This window comes from Opisthorchis viverrini (genome assembly GCF_000715545.1).
Source record: "Opisthorchis viverrini unplaced genomic scaffold opera_v5_28, whole genome shotgun sequence".
In the NCBI taxonomy this organism is placed as follows: Eukaryota; Metazoa; Platyhelminthes; class Trematoda; order Opisthorchiida; family Opisthorchiidae; genus Opisthorchis; species Opisthorchis viverrini.
In genome coordinates, this window is record NW_008751684.1 from 285,868 (window position 1) to 301,582 (window position 15,715).

General features: G+C 45.6%; 2 protein-coding genes across 2 annotated transcripts in view; one reads left to right on the plus strand and one right to left on the minus strand.

Moving 5' to 3' along the window:
• Window positions 1–1,827, plus strand: part of T265_12975 (hypothetical protein) — a gene marked incomplete at both ends in the record, with an annotated part of 6,291 nt that extends 4,464 nt beyond the window's left edge. The window contains 2 exons of the mRNA XM_009166589.1: window positions 610–771; window positions 1,745–1,827. Coding sequence (XP_009164853.1) covers window positions 610–771; window positions 1,745–1,825 — 243 coding nt within the window. The remainder of the gene's footprint in view (window positions 1–609; window positions 772–1,744) is intronic.
• Window positions 1,828–6,256: 4,429 nt separating this feature from the next.
• Window positions 6,257–15,715, minus strand: part of T265_02316 (hypothetical protein) — a gene marked incomplete at both ends in the record, with an annotated part of 28,379 nt that continues 18,920 nt past the window's right edge. The window contains 3 exons of the mRNA XM_009166530.1: window positions 6,257–6,656; window positions 11,748–12,015; window positions 15,167–15,426. Of these exons, the coding sequence (XP_009164794.1) occupies window positions 6,345–6,656; window positions 11,748–12,015; window positions 15,167–15,426 (840 nt within the window). The remainder of the gene's footprint in view (window positions 6,657–11,747; window positions 12,016–15,166; window positions 15,427–15,715) is intronic.

Genomic DNA, 15,715 nt, shown 5'->3' on the forward strand with positions numbered 1-15,715 from the left:
TGTGTTGAACGCCAGCACCAGGTCCCCTACCCCTTCTTTTTCTCTTGTTTTCATCCTAGGGCTTTTAACTATATATGTATATATATATAATATATATATATATATTATATATATTACTAGATGAACCTTGTGGTTGTACGGCAGTGAAGCATCAGTGCCAACACTATTGTTGCTGTCTTTGATGACGATTTTATGTGCGATATTTGGAAGGGACTCACAGGGGCGTTGATAAGCGTTTGACATTGCCCTCAATCACTCCTAATGGTTCGTTAGTTTCTCTGGATCAATCCAGGATGGGTAGTTTTCTTATAAAGAACGACTGTGAAACCAAGTCAGGTCACTTGATGGCGGGGAACAGCTTACGGTGTCCTGAACGGTGCCACCACTTAAATTAGTTCTTTGGTCCTCTTTTGCCGTATGATGTGCGAATGAGTCACTCATTGGGGTCAATCTGTTAATCGCATATCGATCCTATATTATCACACTACTTTGCGTTTTAGTCTTCGCTGTCATTTCATGAGTTTCCAGGGTAAAAGTTTGGTTACATGCTAGCCGACCCGCCGATTTCAACTGCTTGGTTTCACATGTGCTATTTTTCACTTTTTCCAGATCGCAGTGTCCCGCAACTGGGGCTTCACGAAATGGCCCCGTGTTGGCTTTCAGGAGATGATGCAGAAGGGCCATCTCGTTTCTGATGGTGTTTGTGCCAAGTACCAACCTGAACATGGCCCACTCGAACGATGGAAGCGCACTCAGGCCCGGCTTGCTGGTGTAAGCGCCTGAACTGTTCAATATACGACATGGCTTTGATTCTGGAGTTTTTCGTTCTGTTGTTACGCGGGGTAACTCAGTTTCGCGCGAATGGGCAAGCATATCCACTGAAGTTGTTCTCGACAGACTCGTCCAAATGACTTCAGTACAAAGGTTCTGCGCAGATTCCACTTTCCTTGTCCCGGGAATGACTAGTTGGTATTAGGTATTGCCGACTGATTATGAAGCGCACAATGCACTCAGAGATTTTATTCGTATACTTTCCGTTTCTCAGCCTGATTCGCATTACCAGGATCATGTCGGCATCCTTGTTTCATGCTGAATCCTACCATAAACGCCTAGATTTTCCATACTAAGCCAATTCAGTCTCTCCGACATAAAACTGCCCTGCGATAAACAAGGAACATTGACGAATACAGGAGGATCGTACTCAATGGCGTAGTCACCTACCTTCTGGTCCCTCAAATTTCTTCCCGACAAATGTTCTCAGGACGTACCGTAACCGACTTCGTTCTTCTATGTCGGGTTTTCCGAGGATCTCTAACACCAATTTGATGACGTCTTTACTCGGTTTTTGATGCACCCTCCCAATATGAACGACTCTTGGTCTTGGAGACGTAGGATTTTTGGGGAAACGGATGAGAATGGGACTGTTCAGGATAATTGATCTGACCCAGCAGAGTCACTGATTGTCCTGCTGTCGTATAATCCTTCCCAGACTTCTGTGAGTTGCTGTCGAAGGCGTGCATCTAGTGTGGCATCTTTGGAAATGTCGGCAGAACCCGGACTTGTTTTGACAACCCAACAATGGTAAAACAACCCTATTTCTCCCATAGAAGCTTGGTATGGGGCACATTGCAATAGTCATATCGGTTTATCGCAATCCGTTTCATATTTCTATCGACTTATGAAAGTCATGTTTTCCAACCTCTAACACTCATGACGCCGATGTGTCGTGAGTTTGTCTTTCAAGGGCAGAGTTTACACTGCAACGGTGGAATCCATACTGCTTTATGGATCAGAGGTGTTGGGTCTATGCTCAGAGGACGTACGATAAATGTCGGTGTTCGACAATCGAAGCATCGATCACGTCTGGTGGGAACATCGGATTGGTAATGCTGGAGTACGCCAGATGGTTGTAATCAGAAGAAATTATCCCACGATACATGAATTACTTTGTTTACGCTGGTTAAGACATGTGTTCCGCATATCAGAAGGCCGTTTGACTCTCAGAGCTTTTTTCGCTCAGCCCTGTGCTGAGTGAAAGCGACCGATGGGTGGACATTGTATGACTTGGTCGGCTGTACAGTCGCCGCCTCCCTGGATGGTGACCCCGGGACTCGACTCACCAATGGTTAGTGACACTGGTAGAAATGGCCCAATCGAGCGGTCAGTGACGCTCCTTTATCAAAGCTATCGCCTTCAATGCATAGCTACCCGATTCCCGAATTAACTGAACATGCCACCACCTCCAAGGCTTGGCCGTGTCTGCGGCACTCCCACTTTTTGATGATCGTAACTGTAGCAGATGGAGCCAGTGGTACACGTTTTATGGCTGACAAATTGATTGTTCATTCGTGCGCTAAGGGTGATAACCAAGCCAATTTATTGACATTTAATGTGAATTAGTCAGGTGCGTGTTGCCGGCGGCAGCTCCAGTGCAGGACCGCCCTTGCCGGCGTCCATGAGCCCTGTCAGTCATTTCCCTGCACAGAAAGGTGGCAGTTACCAGGGTGATTAAATTTAATGGTAGGAGCTGTCATACTTCGTTGCCGTATGTGGGGCACAAAAAAGGTAATGACAAGAGCAGTCGTTTATTCCTCCTAACAGTATGTTCGCGATGTCTCAAACAACACCGCGTGACATCATAAATAGCCGCTAATTGTGCTCTGGCAATCACAATGCGTCAAGTCACTCCTCTCTCCTGTTCCATCAACTCCGTTGATGGCACCGGTGTGGCGTGATGTCGCAGTCGGTCCTTATTATCCATCCAATCATTTCGTCGTCCTTAATGTTGGCCTCGCCTGATAGATAGGCCCCACCTTGACATGGTGTTGGGGCTTGGGTGATGCAGTAATCCCGCGGATTATACTCGCCGGATTCCAGAACAAAGTCTAAATTTGTTCCAATAAAGACAACTGCGGTCGCCGTGGACCGCAACACATTTTCGTAATAAACTAATGGAATAACTCGGTAAGCACTTATACCGCATTTGGTAGGCAATTTCATACCGTTTTCAGTGCCATCAGGTGTGGCTTTATGTAACATTATTTGCAAGTTTCGGCTTCTTTTAGAGCGCCACCTTGTCGTGAACATATGTCGGTAAGTTTTGCGTTTTCATCGGTCACGACCGTATCGATCTTTATGGTTGCATACGTCTTTTGCAACCACTATAGTGCTTAGGGAGTGTTGGATCCGTATATGAAGGGTGGGGTTCTGTAGTTTTTCAGAGTGGCTTCATTTGCAACCGCATTTCGAGAAGTGTCTGCAGGTAACAAATATTTGATCAAGATACCAAAATGTGCTGCTGCAATAATCTTACCGGCTGCAACCCAGTTCCTCAAGGTTTTCTCACCCTAGAATGGTCAAAGGGTGTCAGCGAAGCCCCGTTGTGCGAGTAATCGTACTGTGAGGCGATCGACGAGTAAAGTCCTAATGTCCTTTGCGGTAGGAGTGTGAAGGCTATAGTGTATTTCCCTCAGTATAAACCAATTTGTCCGCAAGAAAGCAGCGGTGCTGCCTACTCCGAGGAAGGACGGTTTATCAATGGTCGGTCCAATGGTTGATTGTGACCGCCTTCGCATCATTAAACAAATTTCGAAATACCCGTGGGGTACTGCCGTAAAGGCGATTTCTGTGCACAGCTGCGTTAAGAGTCATGCGTCCTCGGGTCAGACCAACCCCCTGTAGCCCGGCATGTCGGGGGCTTGTAGCCAAGTTTTCTAGGAAACTCCCAGGTCATGCTGCCTTGCAGGTCAGACTTGATTCCTGGACTAAACTTGGGCAAGCAAGAAGTATTGTTTGCCCACACCTGCCCACCGACATCCCTCCATACAAAAAATGTTTGAGTAATTTGACCCTTAGTTATCTGATCAATGTCTCTTATGCGCTGTCCATTTCGGTCAAATCAAGTTCTTCCTGGGAGACCCCCACTGTGGCCTCACAATGGGCTTCGTTTGCACACATGATGCACGAACTATGCACATGGTCCGCATTCTACAGTACCTTGAGTAGTTAGGCGTATCATCTATTTCTCAGTGGTGGCTGTGAGATTCACTGGCTGATCACCAGGGACGTGACTTAACGTCATGGCCATTTAGTTTGCCTTATCAGCCATGCCAAGGCGAATCGGTTTGCTTTTCCTGGCCTAATTGTTACTTTAGGGGTATGGATCATCCCCTTTTTGGGACATTGCCGGTCAGTCATTTTGACCGTCCATGGCACATCGCGGTTTTCAATGGTATCGCATGGCAACACATTTTATCCTTAGTTCTGTTATCTACGCCAGGCTGCTCCACGCTTCATGGCCAGTCAATAGCGTCCTATCCAGCATCACCGCATGGTTCTGTGATGCCTTTTAGATTAGGCAAGCAAACAAGAGTAACCCACAAGAGCTTGCTTCGCTAACAACAGCTGTACAGGGTCGTCGTATGTCCTCTACTCAACCGTCTATTCTAACTCGAAAGACATATAGGTTTTAATGTGCACTTCAATGCCGCCAATGTTCATTGGTGCGAAACAACTGAGAAATCGCTACTGGGGGAGTTGCTATAACTAGTCAGCAAGCCAACGATCTTTCCCGGAAAAGACCCATAGGCTTTCTGTCGTAGACTGTTCTGAAGTTGGAATGTTTATTAGCTCTACTGGAATTGGGTAGGATTCGACATTACACGGTGATGGGTGGATGCGCCGAACTCCTCAAATTTCGATTATTAGGCCATTCGAACAGATTCACCAGTGGCGAAATACATTCATTTACAGACTGACTTAGCTTTAATGGGAGACCAGTGAGTCCCAACTGAACCTCCCGTCTATGAATTGTTTCCCGTCGTGAATTTCATGCAATTTGGGTCCAATTAGAATACAGGATTGACGGACGCTTGAGGAATGGACCCACCTTGCGAGCCAGAGGAAGGGCTAAGCCGGTCGTGGCCTGTCTTTCAGTTCCACTTGGAAGGCATACCACATTTTCTGAAGTCGATGAATTCGGACTTGTGTTCTAAGGTCGTCATTAGTTTGGACGATCAGTCTGAGCTTAAAATACACTCATAGTTTCCCATAGATGCACCAAGTCATCCAGGAGTGTGCAACGAGTGCCTTTAAACTATTGCTCGAAGTTGAAGTTCATTAGAGAAAGATCTCTGAGCCTTCACAAAAAGCAGCACAGAAGATGTATGTAAGCAAGTTCCTTCATCACTCTGATCTATTTGTTATTCCAGGGTCACCGCGTGAAAACAGCACGCTTCGGACGCAACTAAGCGTGTCGCAGGGACTGAGCTTGATGGTGCTCATCATGCGTCTTGATCGACAAAATAGATTACTCTGTATTCGAATAGCCCGGCTTAATTGCTGGTTGCCTCAACAAACTTAGTTCGCAGGACTGGTGTTTAGAACAGACATCGACGTGCAGTGACTTTCTGCTGCGGAAGAATGAATCAACTTCAACAGTAAAGCGCGTTGCCGCTGCTCCTGAGTCACACACAGCAGCAAGATGGTGCCATAGACTACCCAGAGGCCCATTAGTTTAACACCGATTCAGTTTTTCGGTTGTCCTGCAACAAGATAGCATTAGGCGTCTGTACAGGATTGTTGCAGCAAGGAAAGCTTGAACAATTTAGAATCTGGTTGTCACATCGACCAACGGAATCCGTCACTAACCGTGTTTGTTGTCATAAACTCTAACCGAAACAGCCGTTTATCAGCTAAGAATGGACTGGAAGCGATTGCAGTAACTTTTGAAATGCTGTGCTTGCATGGTTGATCTCGAGATAATTCAGTGATTGGCCCGCGAATTTACTGATCAGAAGGTCCTTGGATCGAACCCGACCCCGACGTCTCGATTACACATGTGTACCGGTGGATACTACTGATGAGGCATGCGAGTAGTATGTGGTTTTCTCCTAAATCCACTTCGCGTCTATTGAAAGGTGATATTTATTACGGAATTTGTTGAATCCCTTTGTAGCGTTTGAGTGATAGTCAATGAGTATCTGGAAAAGTTCAGGAAGGCGCGTTCGAGAAGACAGAGGATTAACGGGAAAACTTCATACTACTCGCATGCCTCATCAGTAGTATCCACCGGTACACATGTGTAATCGAGACGTCGGGGTCGGGTTCGATCCAAGGACCTTCTGATCAGTAAATTCGCGGGCCAATTAAGTCGATATCACCTCTTCTGTGTTGAAGACTGCATCGTCTCGCTTGTGTGTACTATCTTCAGGAAAAGGTAGCGAAAATGTTTAATATGATCATTTATTGAGGTAGAACAGAATTTTATGCGGGCTAGTAAATTTGAACAGACCCTTGAACGAATTGAAACTTGATCCGCTCCTTCATCTTTGTCTTGTTCGCGCCTACTTATCCTCCGACCCCTCTTGACTGGACTTTTTGTGGCGACGTACAAAACTCTGAAGCGTTCTACTAATTGCCAGGAATATCAGCAGAATGGGAACTGTGACAAGACCCAAGACAACTGCATGGAAGATCATCAACTGTGTGATTGACCATTGTCTTGACAGTTGGGAGAGTTTGGTCCATGTGAGTATGTCGGCAACCTGGAATCCTTCGGTTACGTAATATAAACTGGGCCAACCGTCTTCAGTCTCGGACCAGAAAAATGCATCGTCCAGGTTGCGATCCTCACTAGCGGTCCAGCCAATGTCCCACTGAAGAAGAAACAAACGGGAATATTGCATGGTAGGAACCAATGCTCACCAAACCGGAACAAGATCTCCATGTGGAGCGGAACATATGAGTTGAGGATGGAAAGGCACATGTTTGTAGCCTGTTGGAGAGGAGGACAGACTGATTCATTTGAAAAAAATTATACCAGAAAAGTGGTACAAACGGAGTTAAGCAGAAAGGAATCACAGTATTGGGTAGTGTCATGGATGCAAAAGAGACTACCGATTCTTTAGTTAATGGGAAGCTGAGGTCTACAATTAACTTTACCGCGCTGTCCATCTCCTAGTGTGGTTTACTACTCCCTGTCATTGTATACAGGGACCAGCGATTGTCTTACTCATCGATCCAACCTGCCTGTGGTTGGAACCCGAACTCTGCCTTTCGACTTCCCCTGTCTAGGCTTAGGCAACCTGACAGTATCCCAACCCTCGTGCTTCCTACAACCTGCCCGCCGGTATTTTTCGGGTCTTCTACTCCGACATCTTCCCACCATCATCGACATAACAACATCAAGATTCGTACTTCGAGCAGCAATTCAGTTGGTCCTCTGCTACCTCCAGTCCAAAAACCTGGCTTTCAACAGAAAGGCGGACTGTAAATTACGAAGCCGCCTTCAATCTCAGGGTCCGAATGTATTTCTCTACTCAAGCGTCGTCGTGCTGCTGATCCTGACGACCCTCCACTTGCTCTTTTCAAGGATGATGGTGGATTCCTCAGCCAGTGCCTGTCTAGCCTATTTGGGTCCATCTGGTAGAAGAAGGCCGTCCCAGACAACTAGGATGAATCGATAGTGGTGCCCATTTTCAAAAAGGGCACTCTCAGTGAATGCACCAACCACAGAAGTGTTAGTTTGGCAAGGCTCCCGGCATCACTGATTCTTCGTCGCCTCACGGTGGCACGCGAAACCTTGACTCGTGAGAATCAAGCGGGATTTCGACCGGGTAGAGGCTGCGTTGACCACATCTTCACACTCCGTCAGGTGTTAGAGCAACGCCACATGTACAGATGACCCACAATCCTGGTATTCCTTGACTTCACGGATGCGTTCGATTCTGTCGATCGATTAGTGCTTTTAACTACACTTGCTCAACAGGGTATGCCCCAGAAGTTTTTAGACATAATCCGATCCCTAAATTCACATACTTCTGGGCGGGTGAGGGTGTATGGTGAACTCTCCAAAACCCTTCCCTGTGCTAGCCTACCGCAACGGTCCCTAGGTGTCTACACCTCAAGACACTCATTCAGACAATCTGGAACTCCAAGACAACAGCTACGCCAACTGGTTCTGAGGGCTTTGTAACCGAATGGCTAAGCGCATTCAAGAGGTCCGAAAGCACTTTGAACTGGAAAATGATCGAAACGCCTTCATCGATGAACTCCATTCATAAGTACATCTACAATAAAGTACATTCTACAAAGTGACTACTTCGCTAGTCCAGAAAGTGTCTCCAATCAAAGGCCAACAACTGACGATTTCCAAGCCCCCAAAACTAGGGTACCTTCTTGTTGAGGACGCAACATACCCACGAAATCAATAAGTAACTACTCATAAATATTGAGTAACTAGAGTTAATCGAAGAGTTTGAGAAAGGTCAGTGGTTAGGGCGCGGTTCAAACGCAACCCCTGCATCTCAACGCCCCTGGCAGTACTGCAGCCCTCGTGCCTCTTTCAGGTGACAGCGCAGCTAGGCACCAAGGGGTGTTGCAGCTGAACATTTGAAAGCAACCTAAGTGTGCACCGATGTGGGTGCGTCAATATGGGTAAACTTTAACCCCACTTAATTCCTCTAATCAACTTACCCATAACATAGGAAGGTTTGGTAACAGTCAGACGACCCGAGACGTCTTACTTGTACTAGTGAAAGGAAGAAGGCCTTTGCTGCGGAGTTATCTATGAGAAAATGCCAACTGAAAAGTTACGGACCATTGGACAGGGGAGCAAAACTCTCATGTATGTCCTGCTTACAAAAATTGAATCTCCATCTTCTCATTGAACGCATCTTCCTGAATTTTCCCGGATATTCATTGACTGGTACTCGAATGCAAGCAAATGCTACAAAACGACTCCACAACTCCCGTAATAGGTCTCGCTTTTCAAGAGACGCGAAGCGGATTTACCAGAAGTCACTACTCACATGTCTCATCAGTAGTATCCACCGTTACACTAGTTACCGGTACGGAGTCATCATTTCATCCATCTGGTAAGAGGTTTGACCTCTATCTGCTAACGGTGTCCTGTAAGGTGAGGGAGATTCTAGGTGGCATATCCTGAATTCAGTCAGTACTACCTGAACAAAATATACCTCCTGAGAGAAAGTAGCAGTTGAAATGGCAATATTTCTGACTCGGGTTTGGTACCCTGAGACACCTATGGCGTCAAAGCGATATATCGCTGAATCTCAACGGATGAGTGTATCCGGCTACCGTGTATAGCTGTGAGACTAGATCTGTCCGACCAGTGGAACGAGGACGTCTCCAGGTTTTCGACAACCGTTGTCTCCGAACCAAAGCTCGTGTGGGTTGGTTCGGCGAATCCGTAACGGTGCAATTTGAAGGCAAATTTTCGGTTGTGCAACGGGGAGTTCCCTCGAAGTTTGTGTCCAGCACCAGAAGCCATGTATTGCGAATGTTGAATCACCGTTTACCGAAAAGAGTGCTGTTTTCCGTGTGAAATTCGGAGCAAGGGAAGCAGAGAGGCGACCAACCCTTGACCTGGCAGAGGGGTACGAAGGAGATTACGAAACGTTTTGCTGTCGGTTCTACTCGCATTTCAGGATAGGGACCGCGGTTGGAGCCGCTGCAAGATATGGCTTCTGATTGACGTCCTTGTCGTACTTGTGAGTTTCCATCCTGATCGCTAGAATGATTGTCTGGAGGTGTATACATTTCGGAATGATTGTAGTAAGCTAGTACCAAGTCCTTCCCTATCCACCTTTATTCTTTTCTTCAAAATAAACCTTCCAGATAAATCATGGTTGTACGGCGGCGAAACATCCGTGTTAAACACTAATATTATGCTCTCGATGATGATGATGATGACCACTTTGGAATTTCATAGATAAAGGTCATGAAACATTCCAGAACTACCCGTCCTTCAAAAATGGAAACTACATTACGCGATCACATATTGACTAGCACCTCGAGTGACGACTTCTCGGAAAAAAGTTCACATATCCAGTGAAATCATCTTTCCTCTGAGCTGCTAATTGCTTATTATTTCAGAACTAACCGAAAACTCCGACCGTTTTCAGTTAATGTGACGCTTATGGGAATCTCTCTTCCAATTCTACCAGACAGTGCTCAAGACGGAAGTAAACCTGTCATAGCAATCAAAATGTGGGCTTCATTTTCTTCTGGCTACTCATGAGTAGCCAATAGGCTTTTCTTAACACTTGTAATTATTTAGGGTTCACCTCTCTTCCCGTTGTCCATGTTTTCTTCCTGTCAGCGCTTAAAGGTTGTTTGTACAACCTTTAAATATATATATATATATCGCCCCATCTTTGTGTTCCCCCTAAGGATCTGTTGTTTTCAATCTTTCGCCCGTTGTCTGTCCTAGGCCCGCTTTCCATGTCAACCCCAATATCCAATCCCATGGCTGTATACTACTTACTCACTATTCCTTCCTACCGATCACCATTCCACCTTATGGTATGTGTAATAACGGAAAGCATTGCAGTTAGTGTTCATTTCACTATGGTGCTCCGAATTGTACACTGAGTGGGCTCGCTTTGTACTTCAGTGGATATATCTCCAGTACTGGTGTAACGGTGGATACTACTGATGAGGCATGCGAGTAGTGTGTTTCCTCGTAAATCCGCTTCTTGAAACGTAGAATCTATTACGGAATTTGTGGAGTCGCTCTGTGGCATTTGCTTGCAATTGAAGAACAACCAGTGAATATCCAGGAAAGTTCAAGAAGACGCGTTCAAGAGAAGATGGATATTCAGTTTTCATAAACAAGATGCATATGAGAGCTTTGCTTCCAATAGTCTGTAGCTGTACAGTTGGTGTTTCTCTAATAAACAGCTCCGCAGTGAGGACCTTCTTCCTTCCACTGATGGACGGACAAGAAGGAAGCTTCCGTTCAGGCTACACGAACACAAAATCTCTGTCAAAATACGACCGGTGCATACGGTAGGGATGGACACGAAGTCAAGTGGAACAAAGTCCACATACCAGCCCAGGCACGAGCAAAGAAAGTACGTGAATTCATGAAAGCATGATGCTCGGTCAAAACAGCCAGCAATAAGGATGCACAAAGTTAGACGATCTGCCAGTCACTGAGGACAAAAAAGTTCACGACCAAAATGTTGGGAATTGTACAAAAATCCAGGAGAGACACACATGGAAAGAGATGATGAATGGATCCCCGAAAAACAACTAAACTTGCTCGAAAAGAAGTTCCACCGAAAATTTTCAAAAATAACCGAAAAGGACGAATAATTCCCCAATACAAGAAGATACCGGACTAACCAATCAGGCATGAAAAGCTCGCCCAGCAAAAGAAAAACAACTATAGCAAATAAAGAGCTCAAACAGCCAACTGAACTTGGGAAAGTCAAAATTTAACACAACAGGGATTCAGAACAACCAATCAAACCGAAGAATGTCAAGGGCTAGAGACAGAAATCGCCGTACTAGCCAACCGAACGAGGAGAAGGCAGGCCACGACGTAGAAGAAATCGGGAACCAACCAATCAGACCAGCAACAAAATGTCCTAGGACAAATGCTACCCAGCGAATCAAGAAAGTGCAAGGAAAATAAGTCGCGATGTAACGAGCCGATCAATGGAATTCCGAAAGATATGAGTCAGTGTTTGAAAACCATATAGATCCAAGCGGATAAGAAGGAATAATCCATTCAATCCGACAATAATGCTGTCAACCCGGTCAGTTTGTGAGCTAATTTCCAATCTCGGTGAACGGACAGACGGTTACCCGGCCAACTTTCAATAAGGGTTAAGAAAATGCCAATCCTGTAAGTATGATTAATCTCACTGAATCAGCTTAAGGGCGAATTTTAGGAGAGTTAAATTAGTAGTTCACACAAGATAGCGGTTCACACTTACAGATTGGACAGTTTGCGTCCCCAATCCATAGGGTATCAATGCGGAATCCCCGACAACATCTGAGCAGTAGGTTACCGCACCCAAGCACCTTCCAGTCTCAGTCCGGCGTCCATCGCAACGGTTCGGAAGAGGACAGGTGCGATAACGTGTATGGTAGCCCAAACCACAAGAAGCCGAACATTTCGACCACCTGCTCCAGCCTGACCAATGTAGCCGTGGCGGTGGGCGTTCGCATCGTGCTCCGGTATATCCGAATCGACACAAGCATCTGTATTGGAAAGCAAACGGAAAAGGTCATTATCAAAGTGGTTACGGTACATACATTATGAACATTCATGCGCGTGTGAAACTGGGAAACATCATAAAAGTTCCCACTTGTTTCTCCAGAAAATGAGGCAATTATGCTGATCCCCGAAATGGGTGAAGTTTCTTGCCAAATTCAGTCCGTGCTGTGCAGCATGATTTCACTGGTTCTACTTTGCCCTCATGGTGCTGCGAAGGTGCGTAACGACGCTGACGTCAGCCTTAACTAAGTACACGTTAGGCAACTACCTTGTCGACAAACCATAACAGCTTAGTGCCTGTGTTATTAAACTCCACATGAATAACAAATAAAAGTAACCGTTTAACTGTAGCACCCTTCTGGTACACAGCTGCCATACCACCCGAAGGAAGCATGAGGGCTGGGCTACTGCTACGTTTTCTAAACCTAGACAGGTGAAGTCGATATGCAGAGGTCGGGTTCGAACCCAAGCACCTCTCGGTCAGTAAATTCGCTCTCCAACCACTGAGCCGTCTCAAATAGTCACGTGTGCAAGTGTTGGCCTTAAGCCATCCACTATATTTAGAAGATTGTTTCCTGTTTACACAAACCTTATCTTTGGGTCTTAAAACGACGTTTTTTGTGCCGTCGACGGGGCGAACAGCAAAGATCTGGCGGTACGAGTTGCTACATCAATGAAGATTTCGTCCTTTAACTGAGGTCAATCTACACGGAAAAGCCTAGAAGTAGTGTTTCAAACTCGATGGAAATCAACATCACTGCGCGTCTCACCAAACTCCACCGGGAGGAGTCTCGAACCCGTGACCTTTTTACACCTTGTCATATCAATCGAACACCATATGTAATCATAAGACATTCCCCAATTTCACCATGACTTTTGAAAAGTTTTCTCATCCAAGATTCTCTAGTCCCAAGATTCTAAACCCAATTGCATAAGATGTGACCTTCTGCTGACTTGATTCTGGTCAGCCAAGAAGTCTAACCCACGTTTGTGTGCTTCAAACTAGGAAAAAATAACCTCGAACTACATACTGGACATACAACACTCGCACTCAAGTTGGAGAATCTCTTCGCTTTTTTTATTTTGTACGTGAAACATATCAGCTTCTGTCCTAATCTGCTAGGCAGATTTTGTAAATAAAAACTCCGGAGACAATCGCTCAACTCGATTTTTGATAGGACAATCTCGTTATGGGCACAATTGCGTTGGATGATGACTCATACTTGGACCACGCCTCACTGGTGAGTGAGAATTCCGATCGATCGCACTGCACTGATCTCCTTGTTTCATTGGTGGATGAGCGTGTGACCATCACGCATGTCAAGTGCGGTAAGACAACTGGATTGGATAAACGAAGTGGACATTATTGCGTTTCATCAAATTCAGTCGAATGATATCTGCAACAATCTCCAATGTGGAAGATGCGCCGGTAACGGTTAGCTGACCCACTCATAAGGTTTCTGAGAACCCTTAGAGAGCCCATGACCCGTTTTGCTTTTCTTGGGGCTCTTCAGGTAGGTGCAGTCGGGGTGAAACCGGTCGTGGGCTGTCGAAGAGTTTTCATCAAGTTGATGAGCAGTTTCCTCTATGAAAATATACTGCGATATCTCGAATATCGTACCAACTGAAACAAGAGGTGGCCTTTGTGCAGCACATTCATTTGAAAAACATCATAAACGAGAGGTTCACTTGATTCTTCCGTGGAAACCAAACTGCTTTGCAAATAAGCGTAGTTTTCCCCTAGCCAGTCCAATTTGGGTTCGGGTAGAACATGAGGTTGACGGAAACTCGGGAACTGCCTCTACCTGATGAGCCCAAAGAAGGGCAAAACGTGCGACGCCGAAGAGTTTTCCGCATCCTTGTGAGTACTTTCCTTTCCAGGAGTTAGTCCGTTTTTATCACCTGACGCACAGAATACTTCGTTTATATACCGGTGGTAATTGAAAAAAGACTGGGAAATGACTTTCGTGGTCGCAAGAACTGTTTCGGGATAAATGGGATATCCAGTCATCACACCATGTTTGCCTACACTAAACAACCTCGCCCGTTGATGATGCACTGAGAAGGTCCACCGTAAATGAACGGATGTCGCGTCAGCTAACGATTCTCCGTCGAAAAGCGATGGAGCTTCATAGGAGGATAATAACTGCTCATACATTTGATCTATGCATCATAAGTTTGCGGAAACCTGTGCACGAAAATGCTTCGAACTGCGCTCCAACTACCTCAAGTGTCATTTGGTCATGAAATGATTAGGTGGATCTATAGAAGAGAGCATTTAACAATAGACTATGAGGGACGTAGAGGCGACTTTGATATCCACGCGAACGTTGGATCGATACGAACACGAAAAAATGGGGACCTGCAAATGAGTGTATTTGTCGCTTATCTGACCCAAATTTCTAATAAATAGCGGTTAAACACTCATTGGCAAACTAATTTGGTTTTTCGAGATACTCATCTGGAACCCAGCTGAATCTCTCGTTTGTGATGTTTTCAGGCAACTGAATGTGCTGCACCAGGCCGCCTTATGTTTCAGTCGCTACGACATTTGAAATATCGCGATACATGTATATGTTTGTAACGCACAACTCATAAGGCCACTGAAAATCCGTCGACAACCCACGACTGGTTTCGCCCTTTTTGGGGCCAATCAGGTAGGTTCGACGGAAACCCGGGGACTGCGCCTACCTGTCGATGGATTTTCAGCAACCTTATGAGTAGAACATTCTAATGAACTAGTTTCTTGAAACGGTCAAGTCTGATCTTTATCTAGCTCACTCATACCATTAACAAGTCAGGTGAGAGCTTGCTAACTGGAAGGTCCGTCATAAAAGCTCATTTCGCTGTGAGTTTTTATGGAACGGCGAACCAGCAACTCAACAGGGTGTCGACGTTTTCGTGTTGAAGTGGACTTCGTTTTGTGAGACGACTGTCTCAAAACGGCATGTCACGTGGCTCAGATGCAAGCCTCATCATCAGACACTTACGTTTGCGTATTAAAAACTGCTTATTCGGTAGTAAGAAATCGTGTCTCCTTAGAGAAGGACAAATCCCGTCAGCTCAGTACAGGTGATCATTATTCCGCCTGCTTCTGTAATAAAATAAATATCTCGTTAAAGTGCACGCACTCACGCGTATCCATAGGGCTCTCCCTCTTTGACAGGTGCGTTTGCTGCAGGTGGTTCTCGATCCACGCAGATACCGCCGTTCAAACATGGGGATGTCAACTCTTTACATTCATTGATATTCACACATCGTGGATTGGTGTGGCTCATGCTTCGCGTTCCTGGTGGACAGGTACATGCGTAGCCCTTGAAACGATTGTTCACGTCACGGACACATTGATACGGCTCACATAAGAAGTGAGATAGCTTGCAGGGGTTTCTTACCTCCTGGATAAGAAAGAGGTGAAACATGGATGAGAAAGTTCCTGAGTGTTGTACGTGAATGAAAACCTGACTAACAAGCGCTGGTTGGGGCGGATGGTGTGAATCATCAGGGGATGATTTATGTATCCGACACTGTTTGTGACACTAATCGCTAAGTGAAAAAAGAGCTCAGCAACCACTGAAGTGGTCAGTATCATTACCATGACTAATACTGATGCTTTGCAGCCGTACGACCATAATTTAGTTAAAAGCTGTATTGTAAAGAAAAAAATGAAGTTGGACGGGGAAGGGA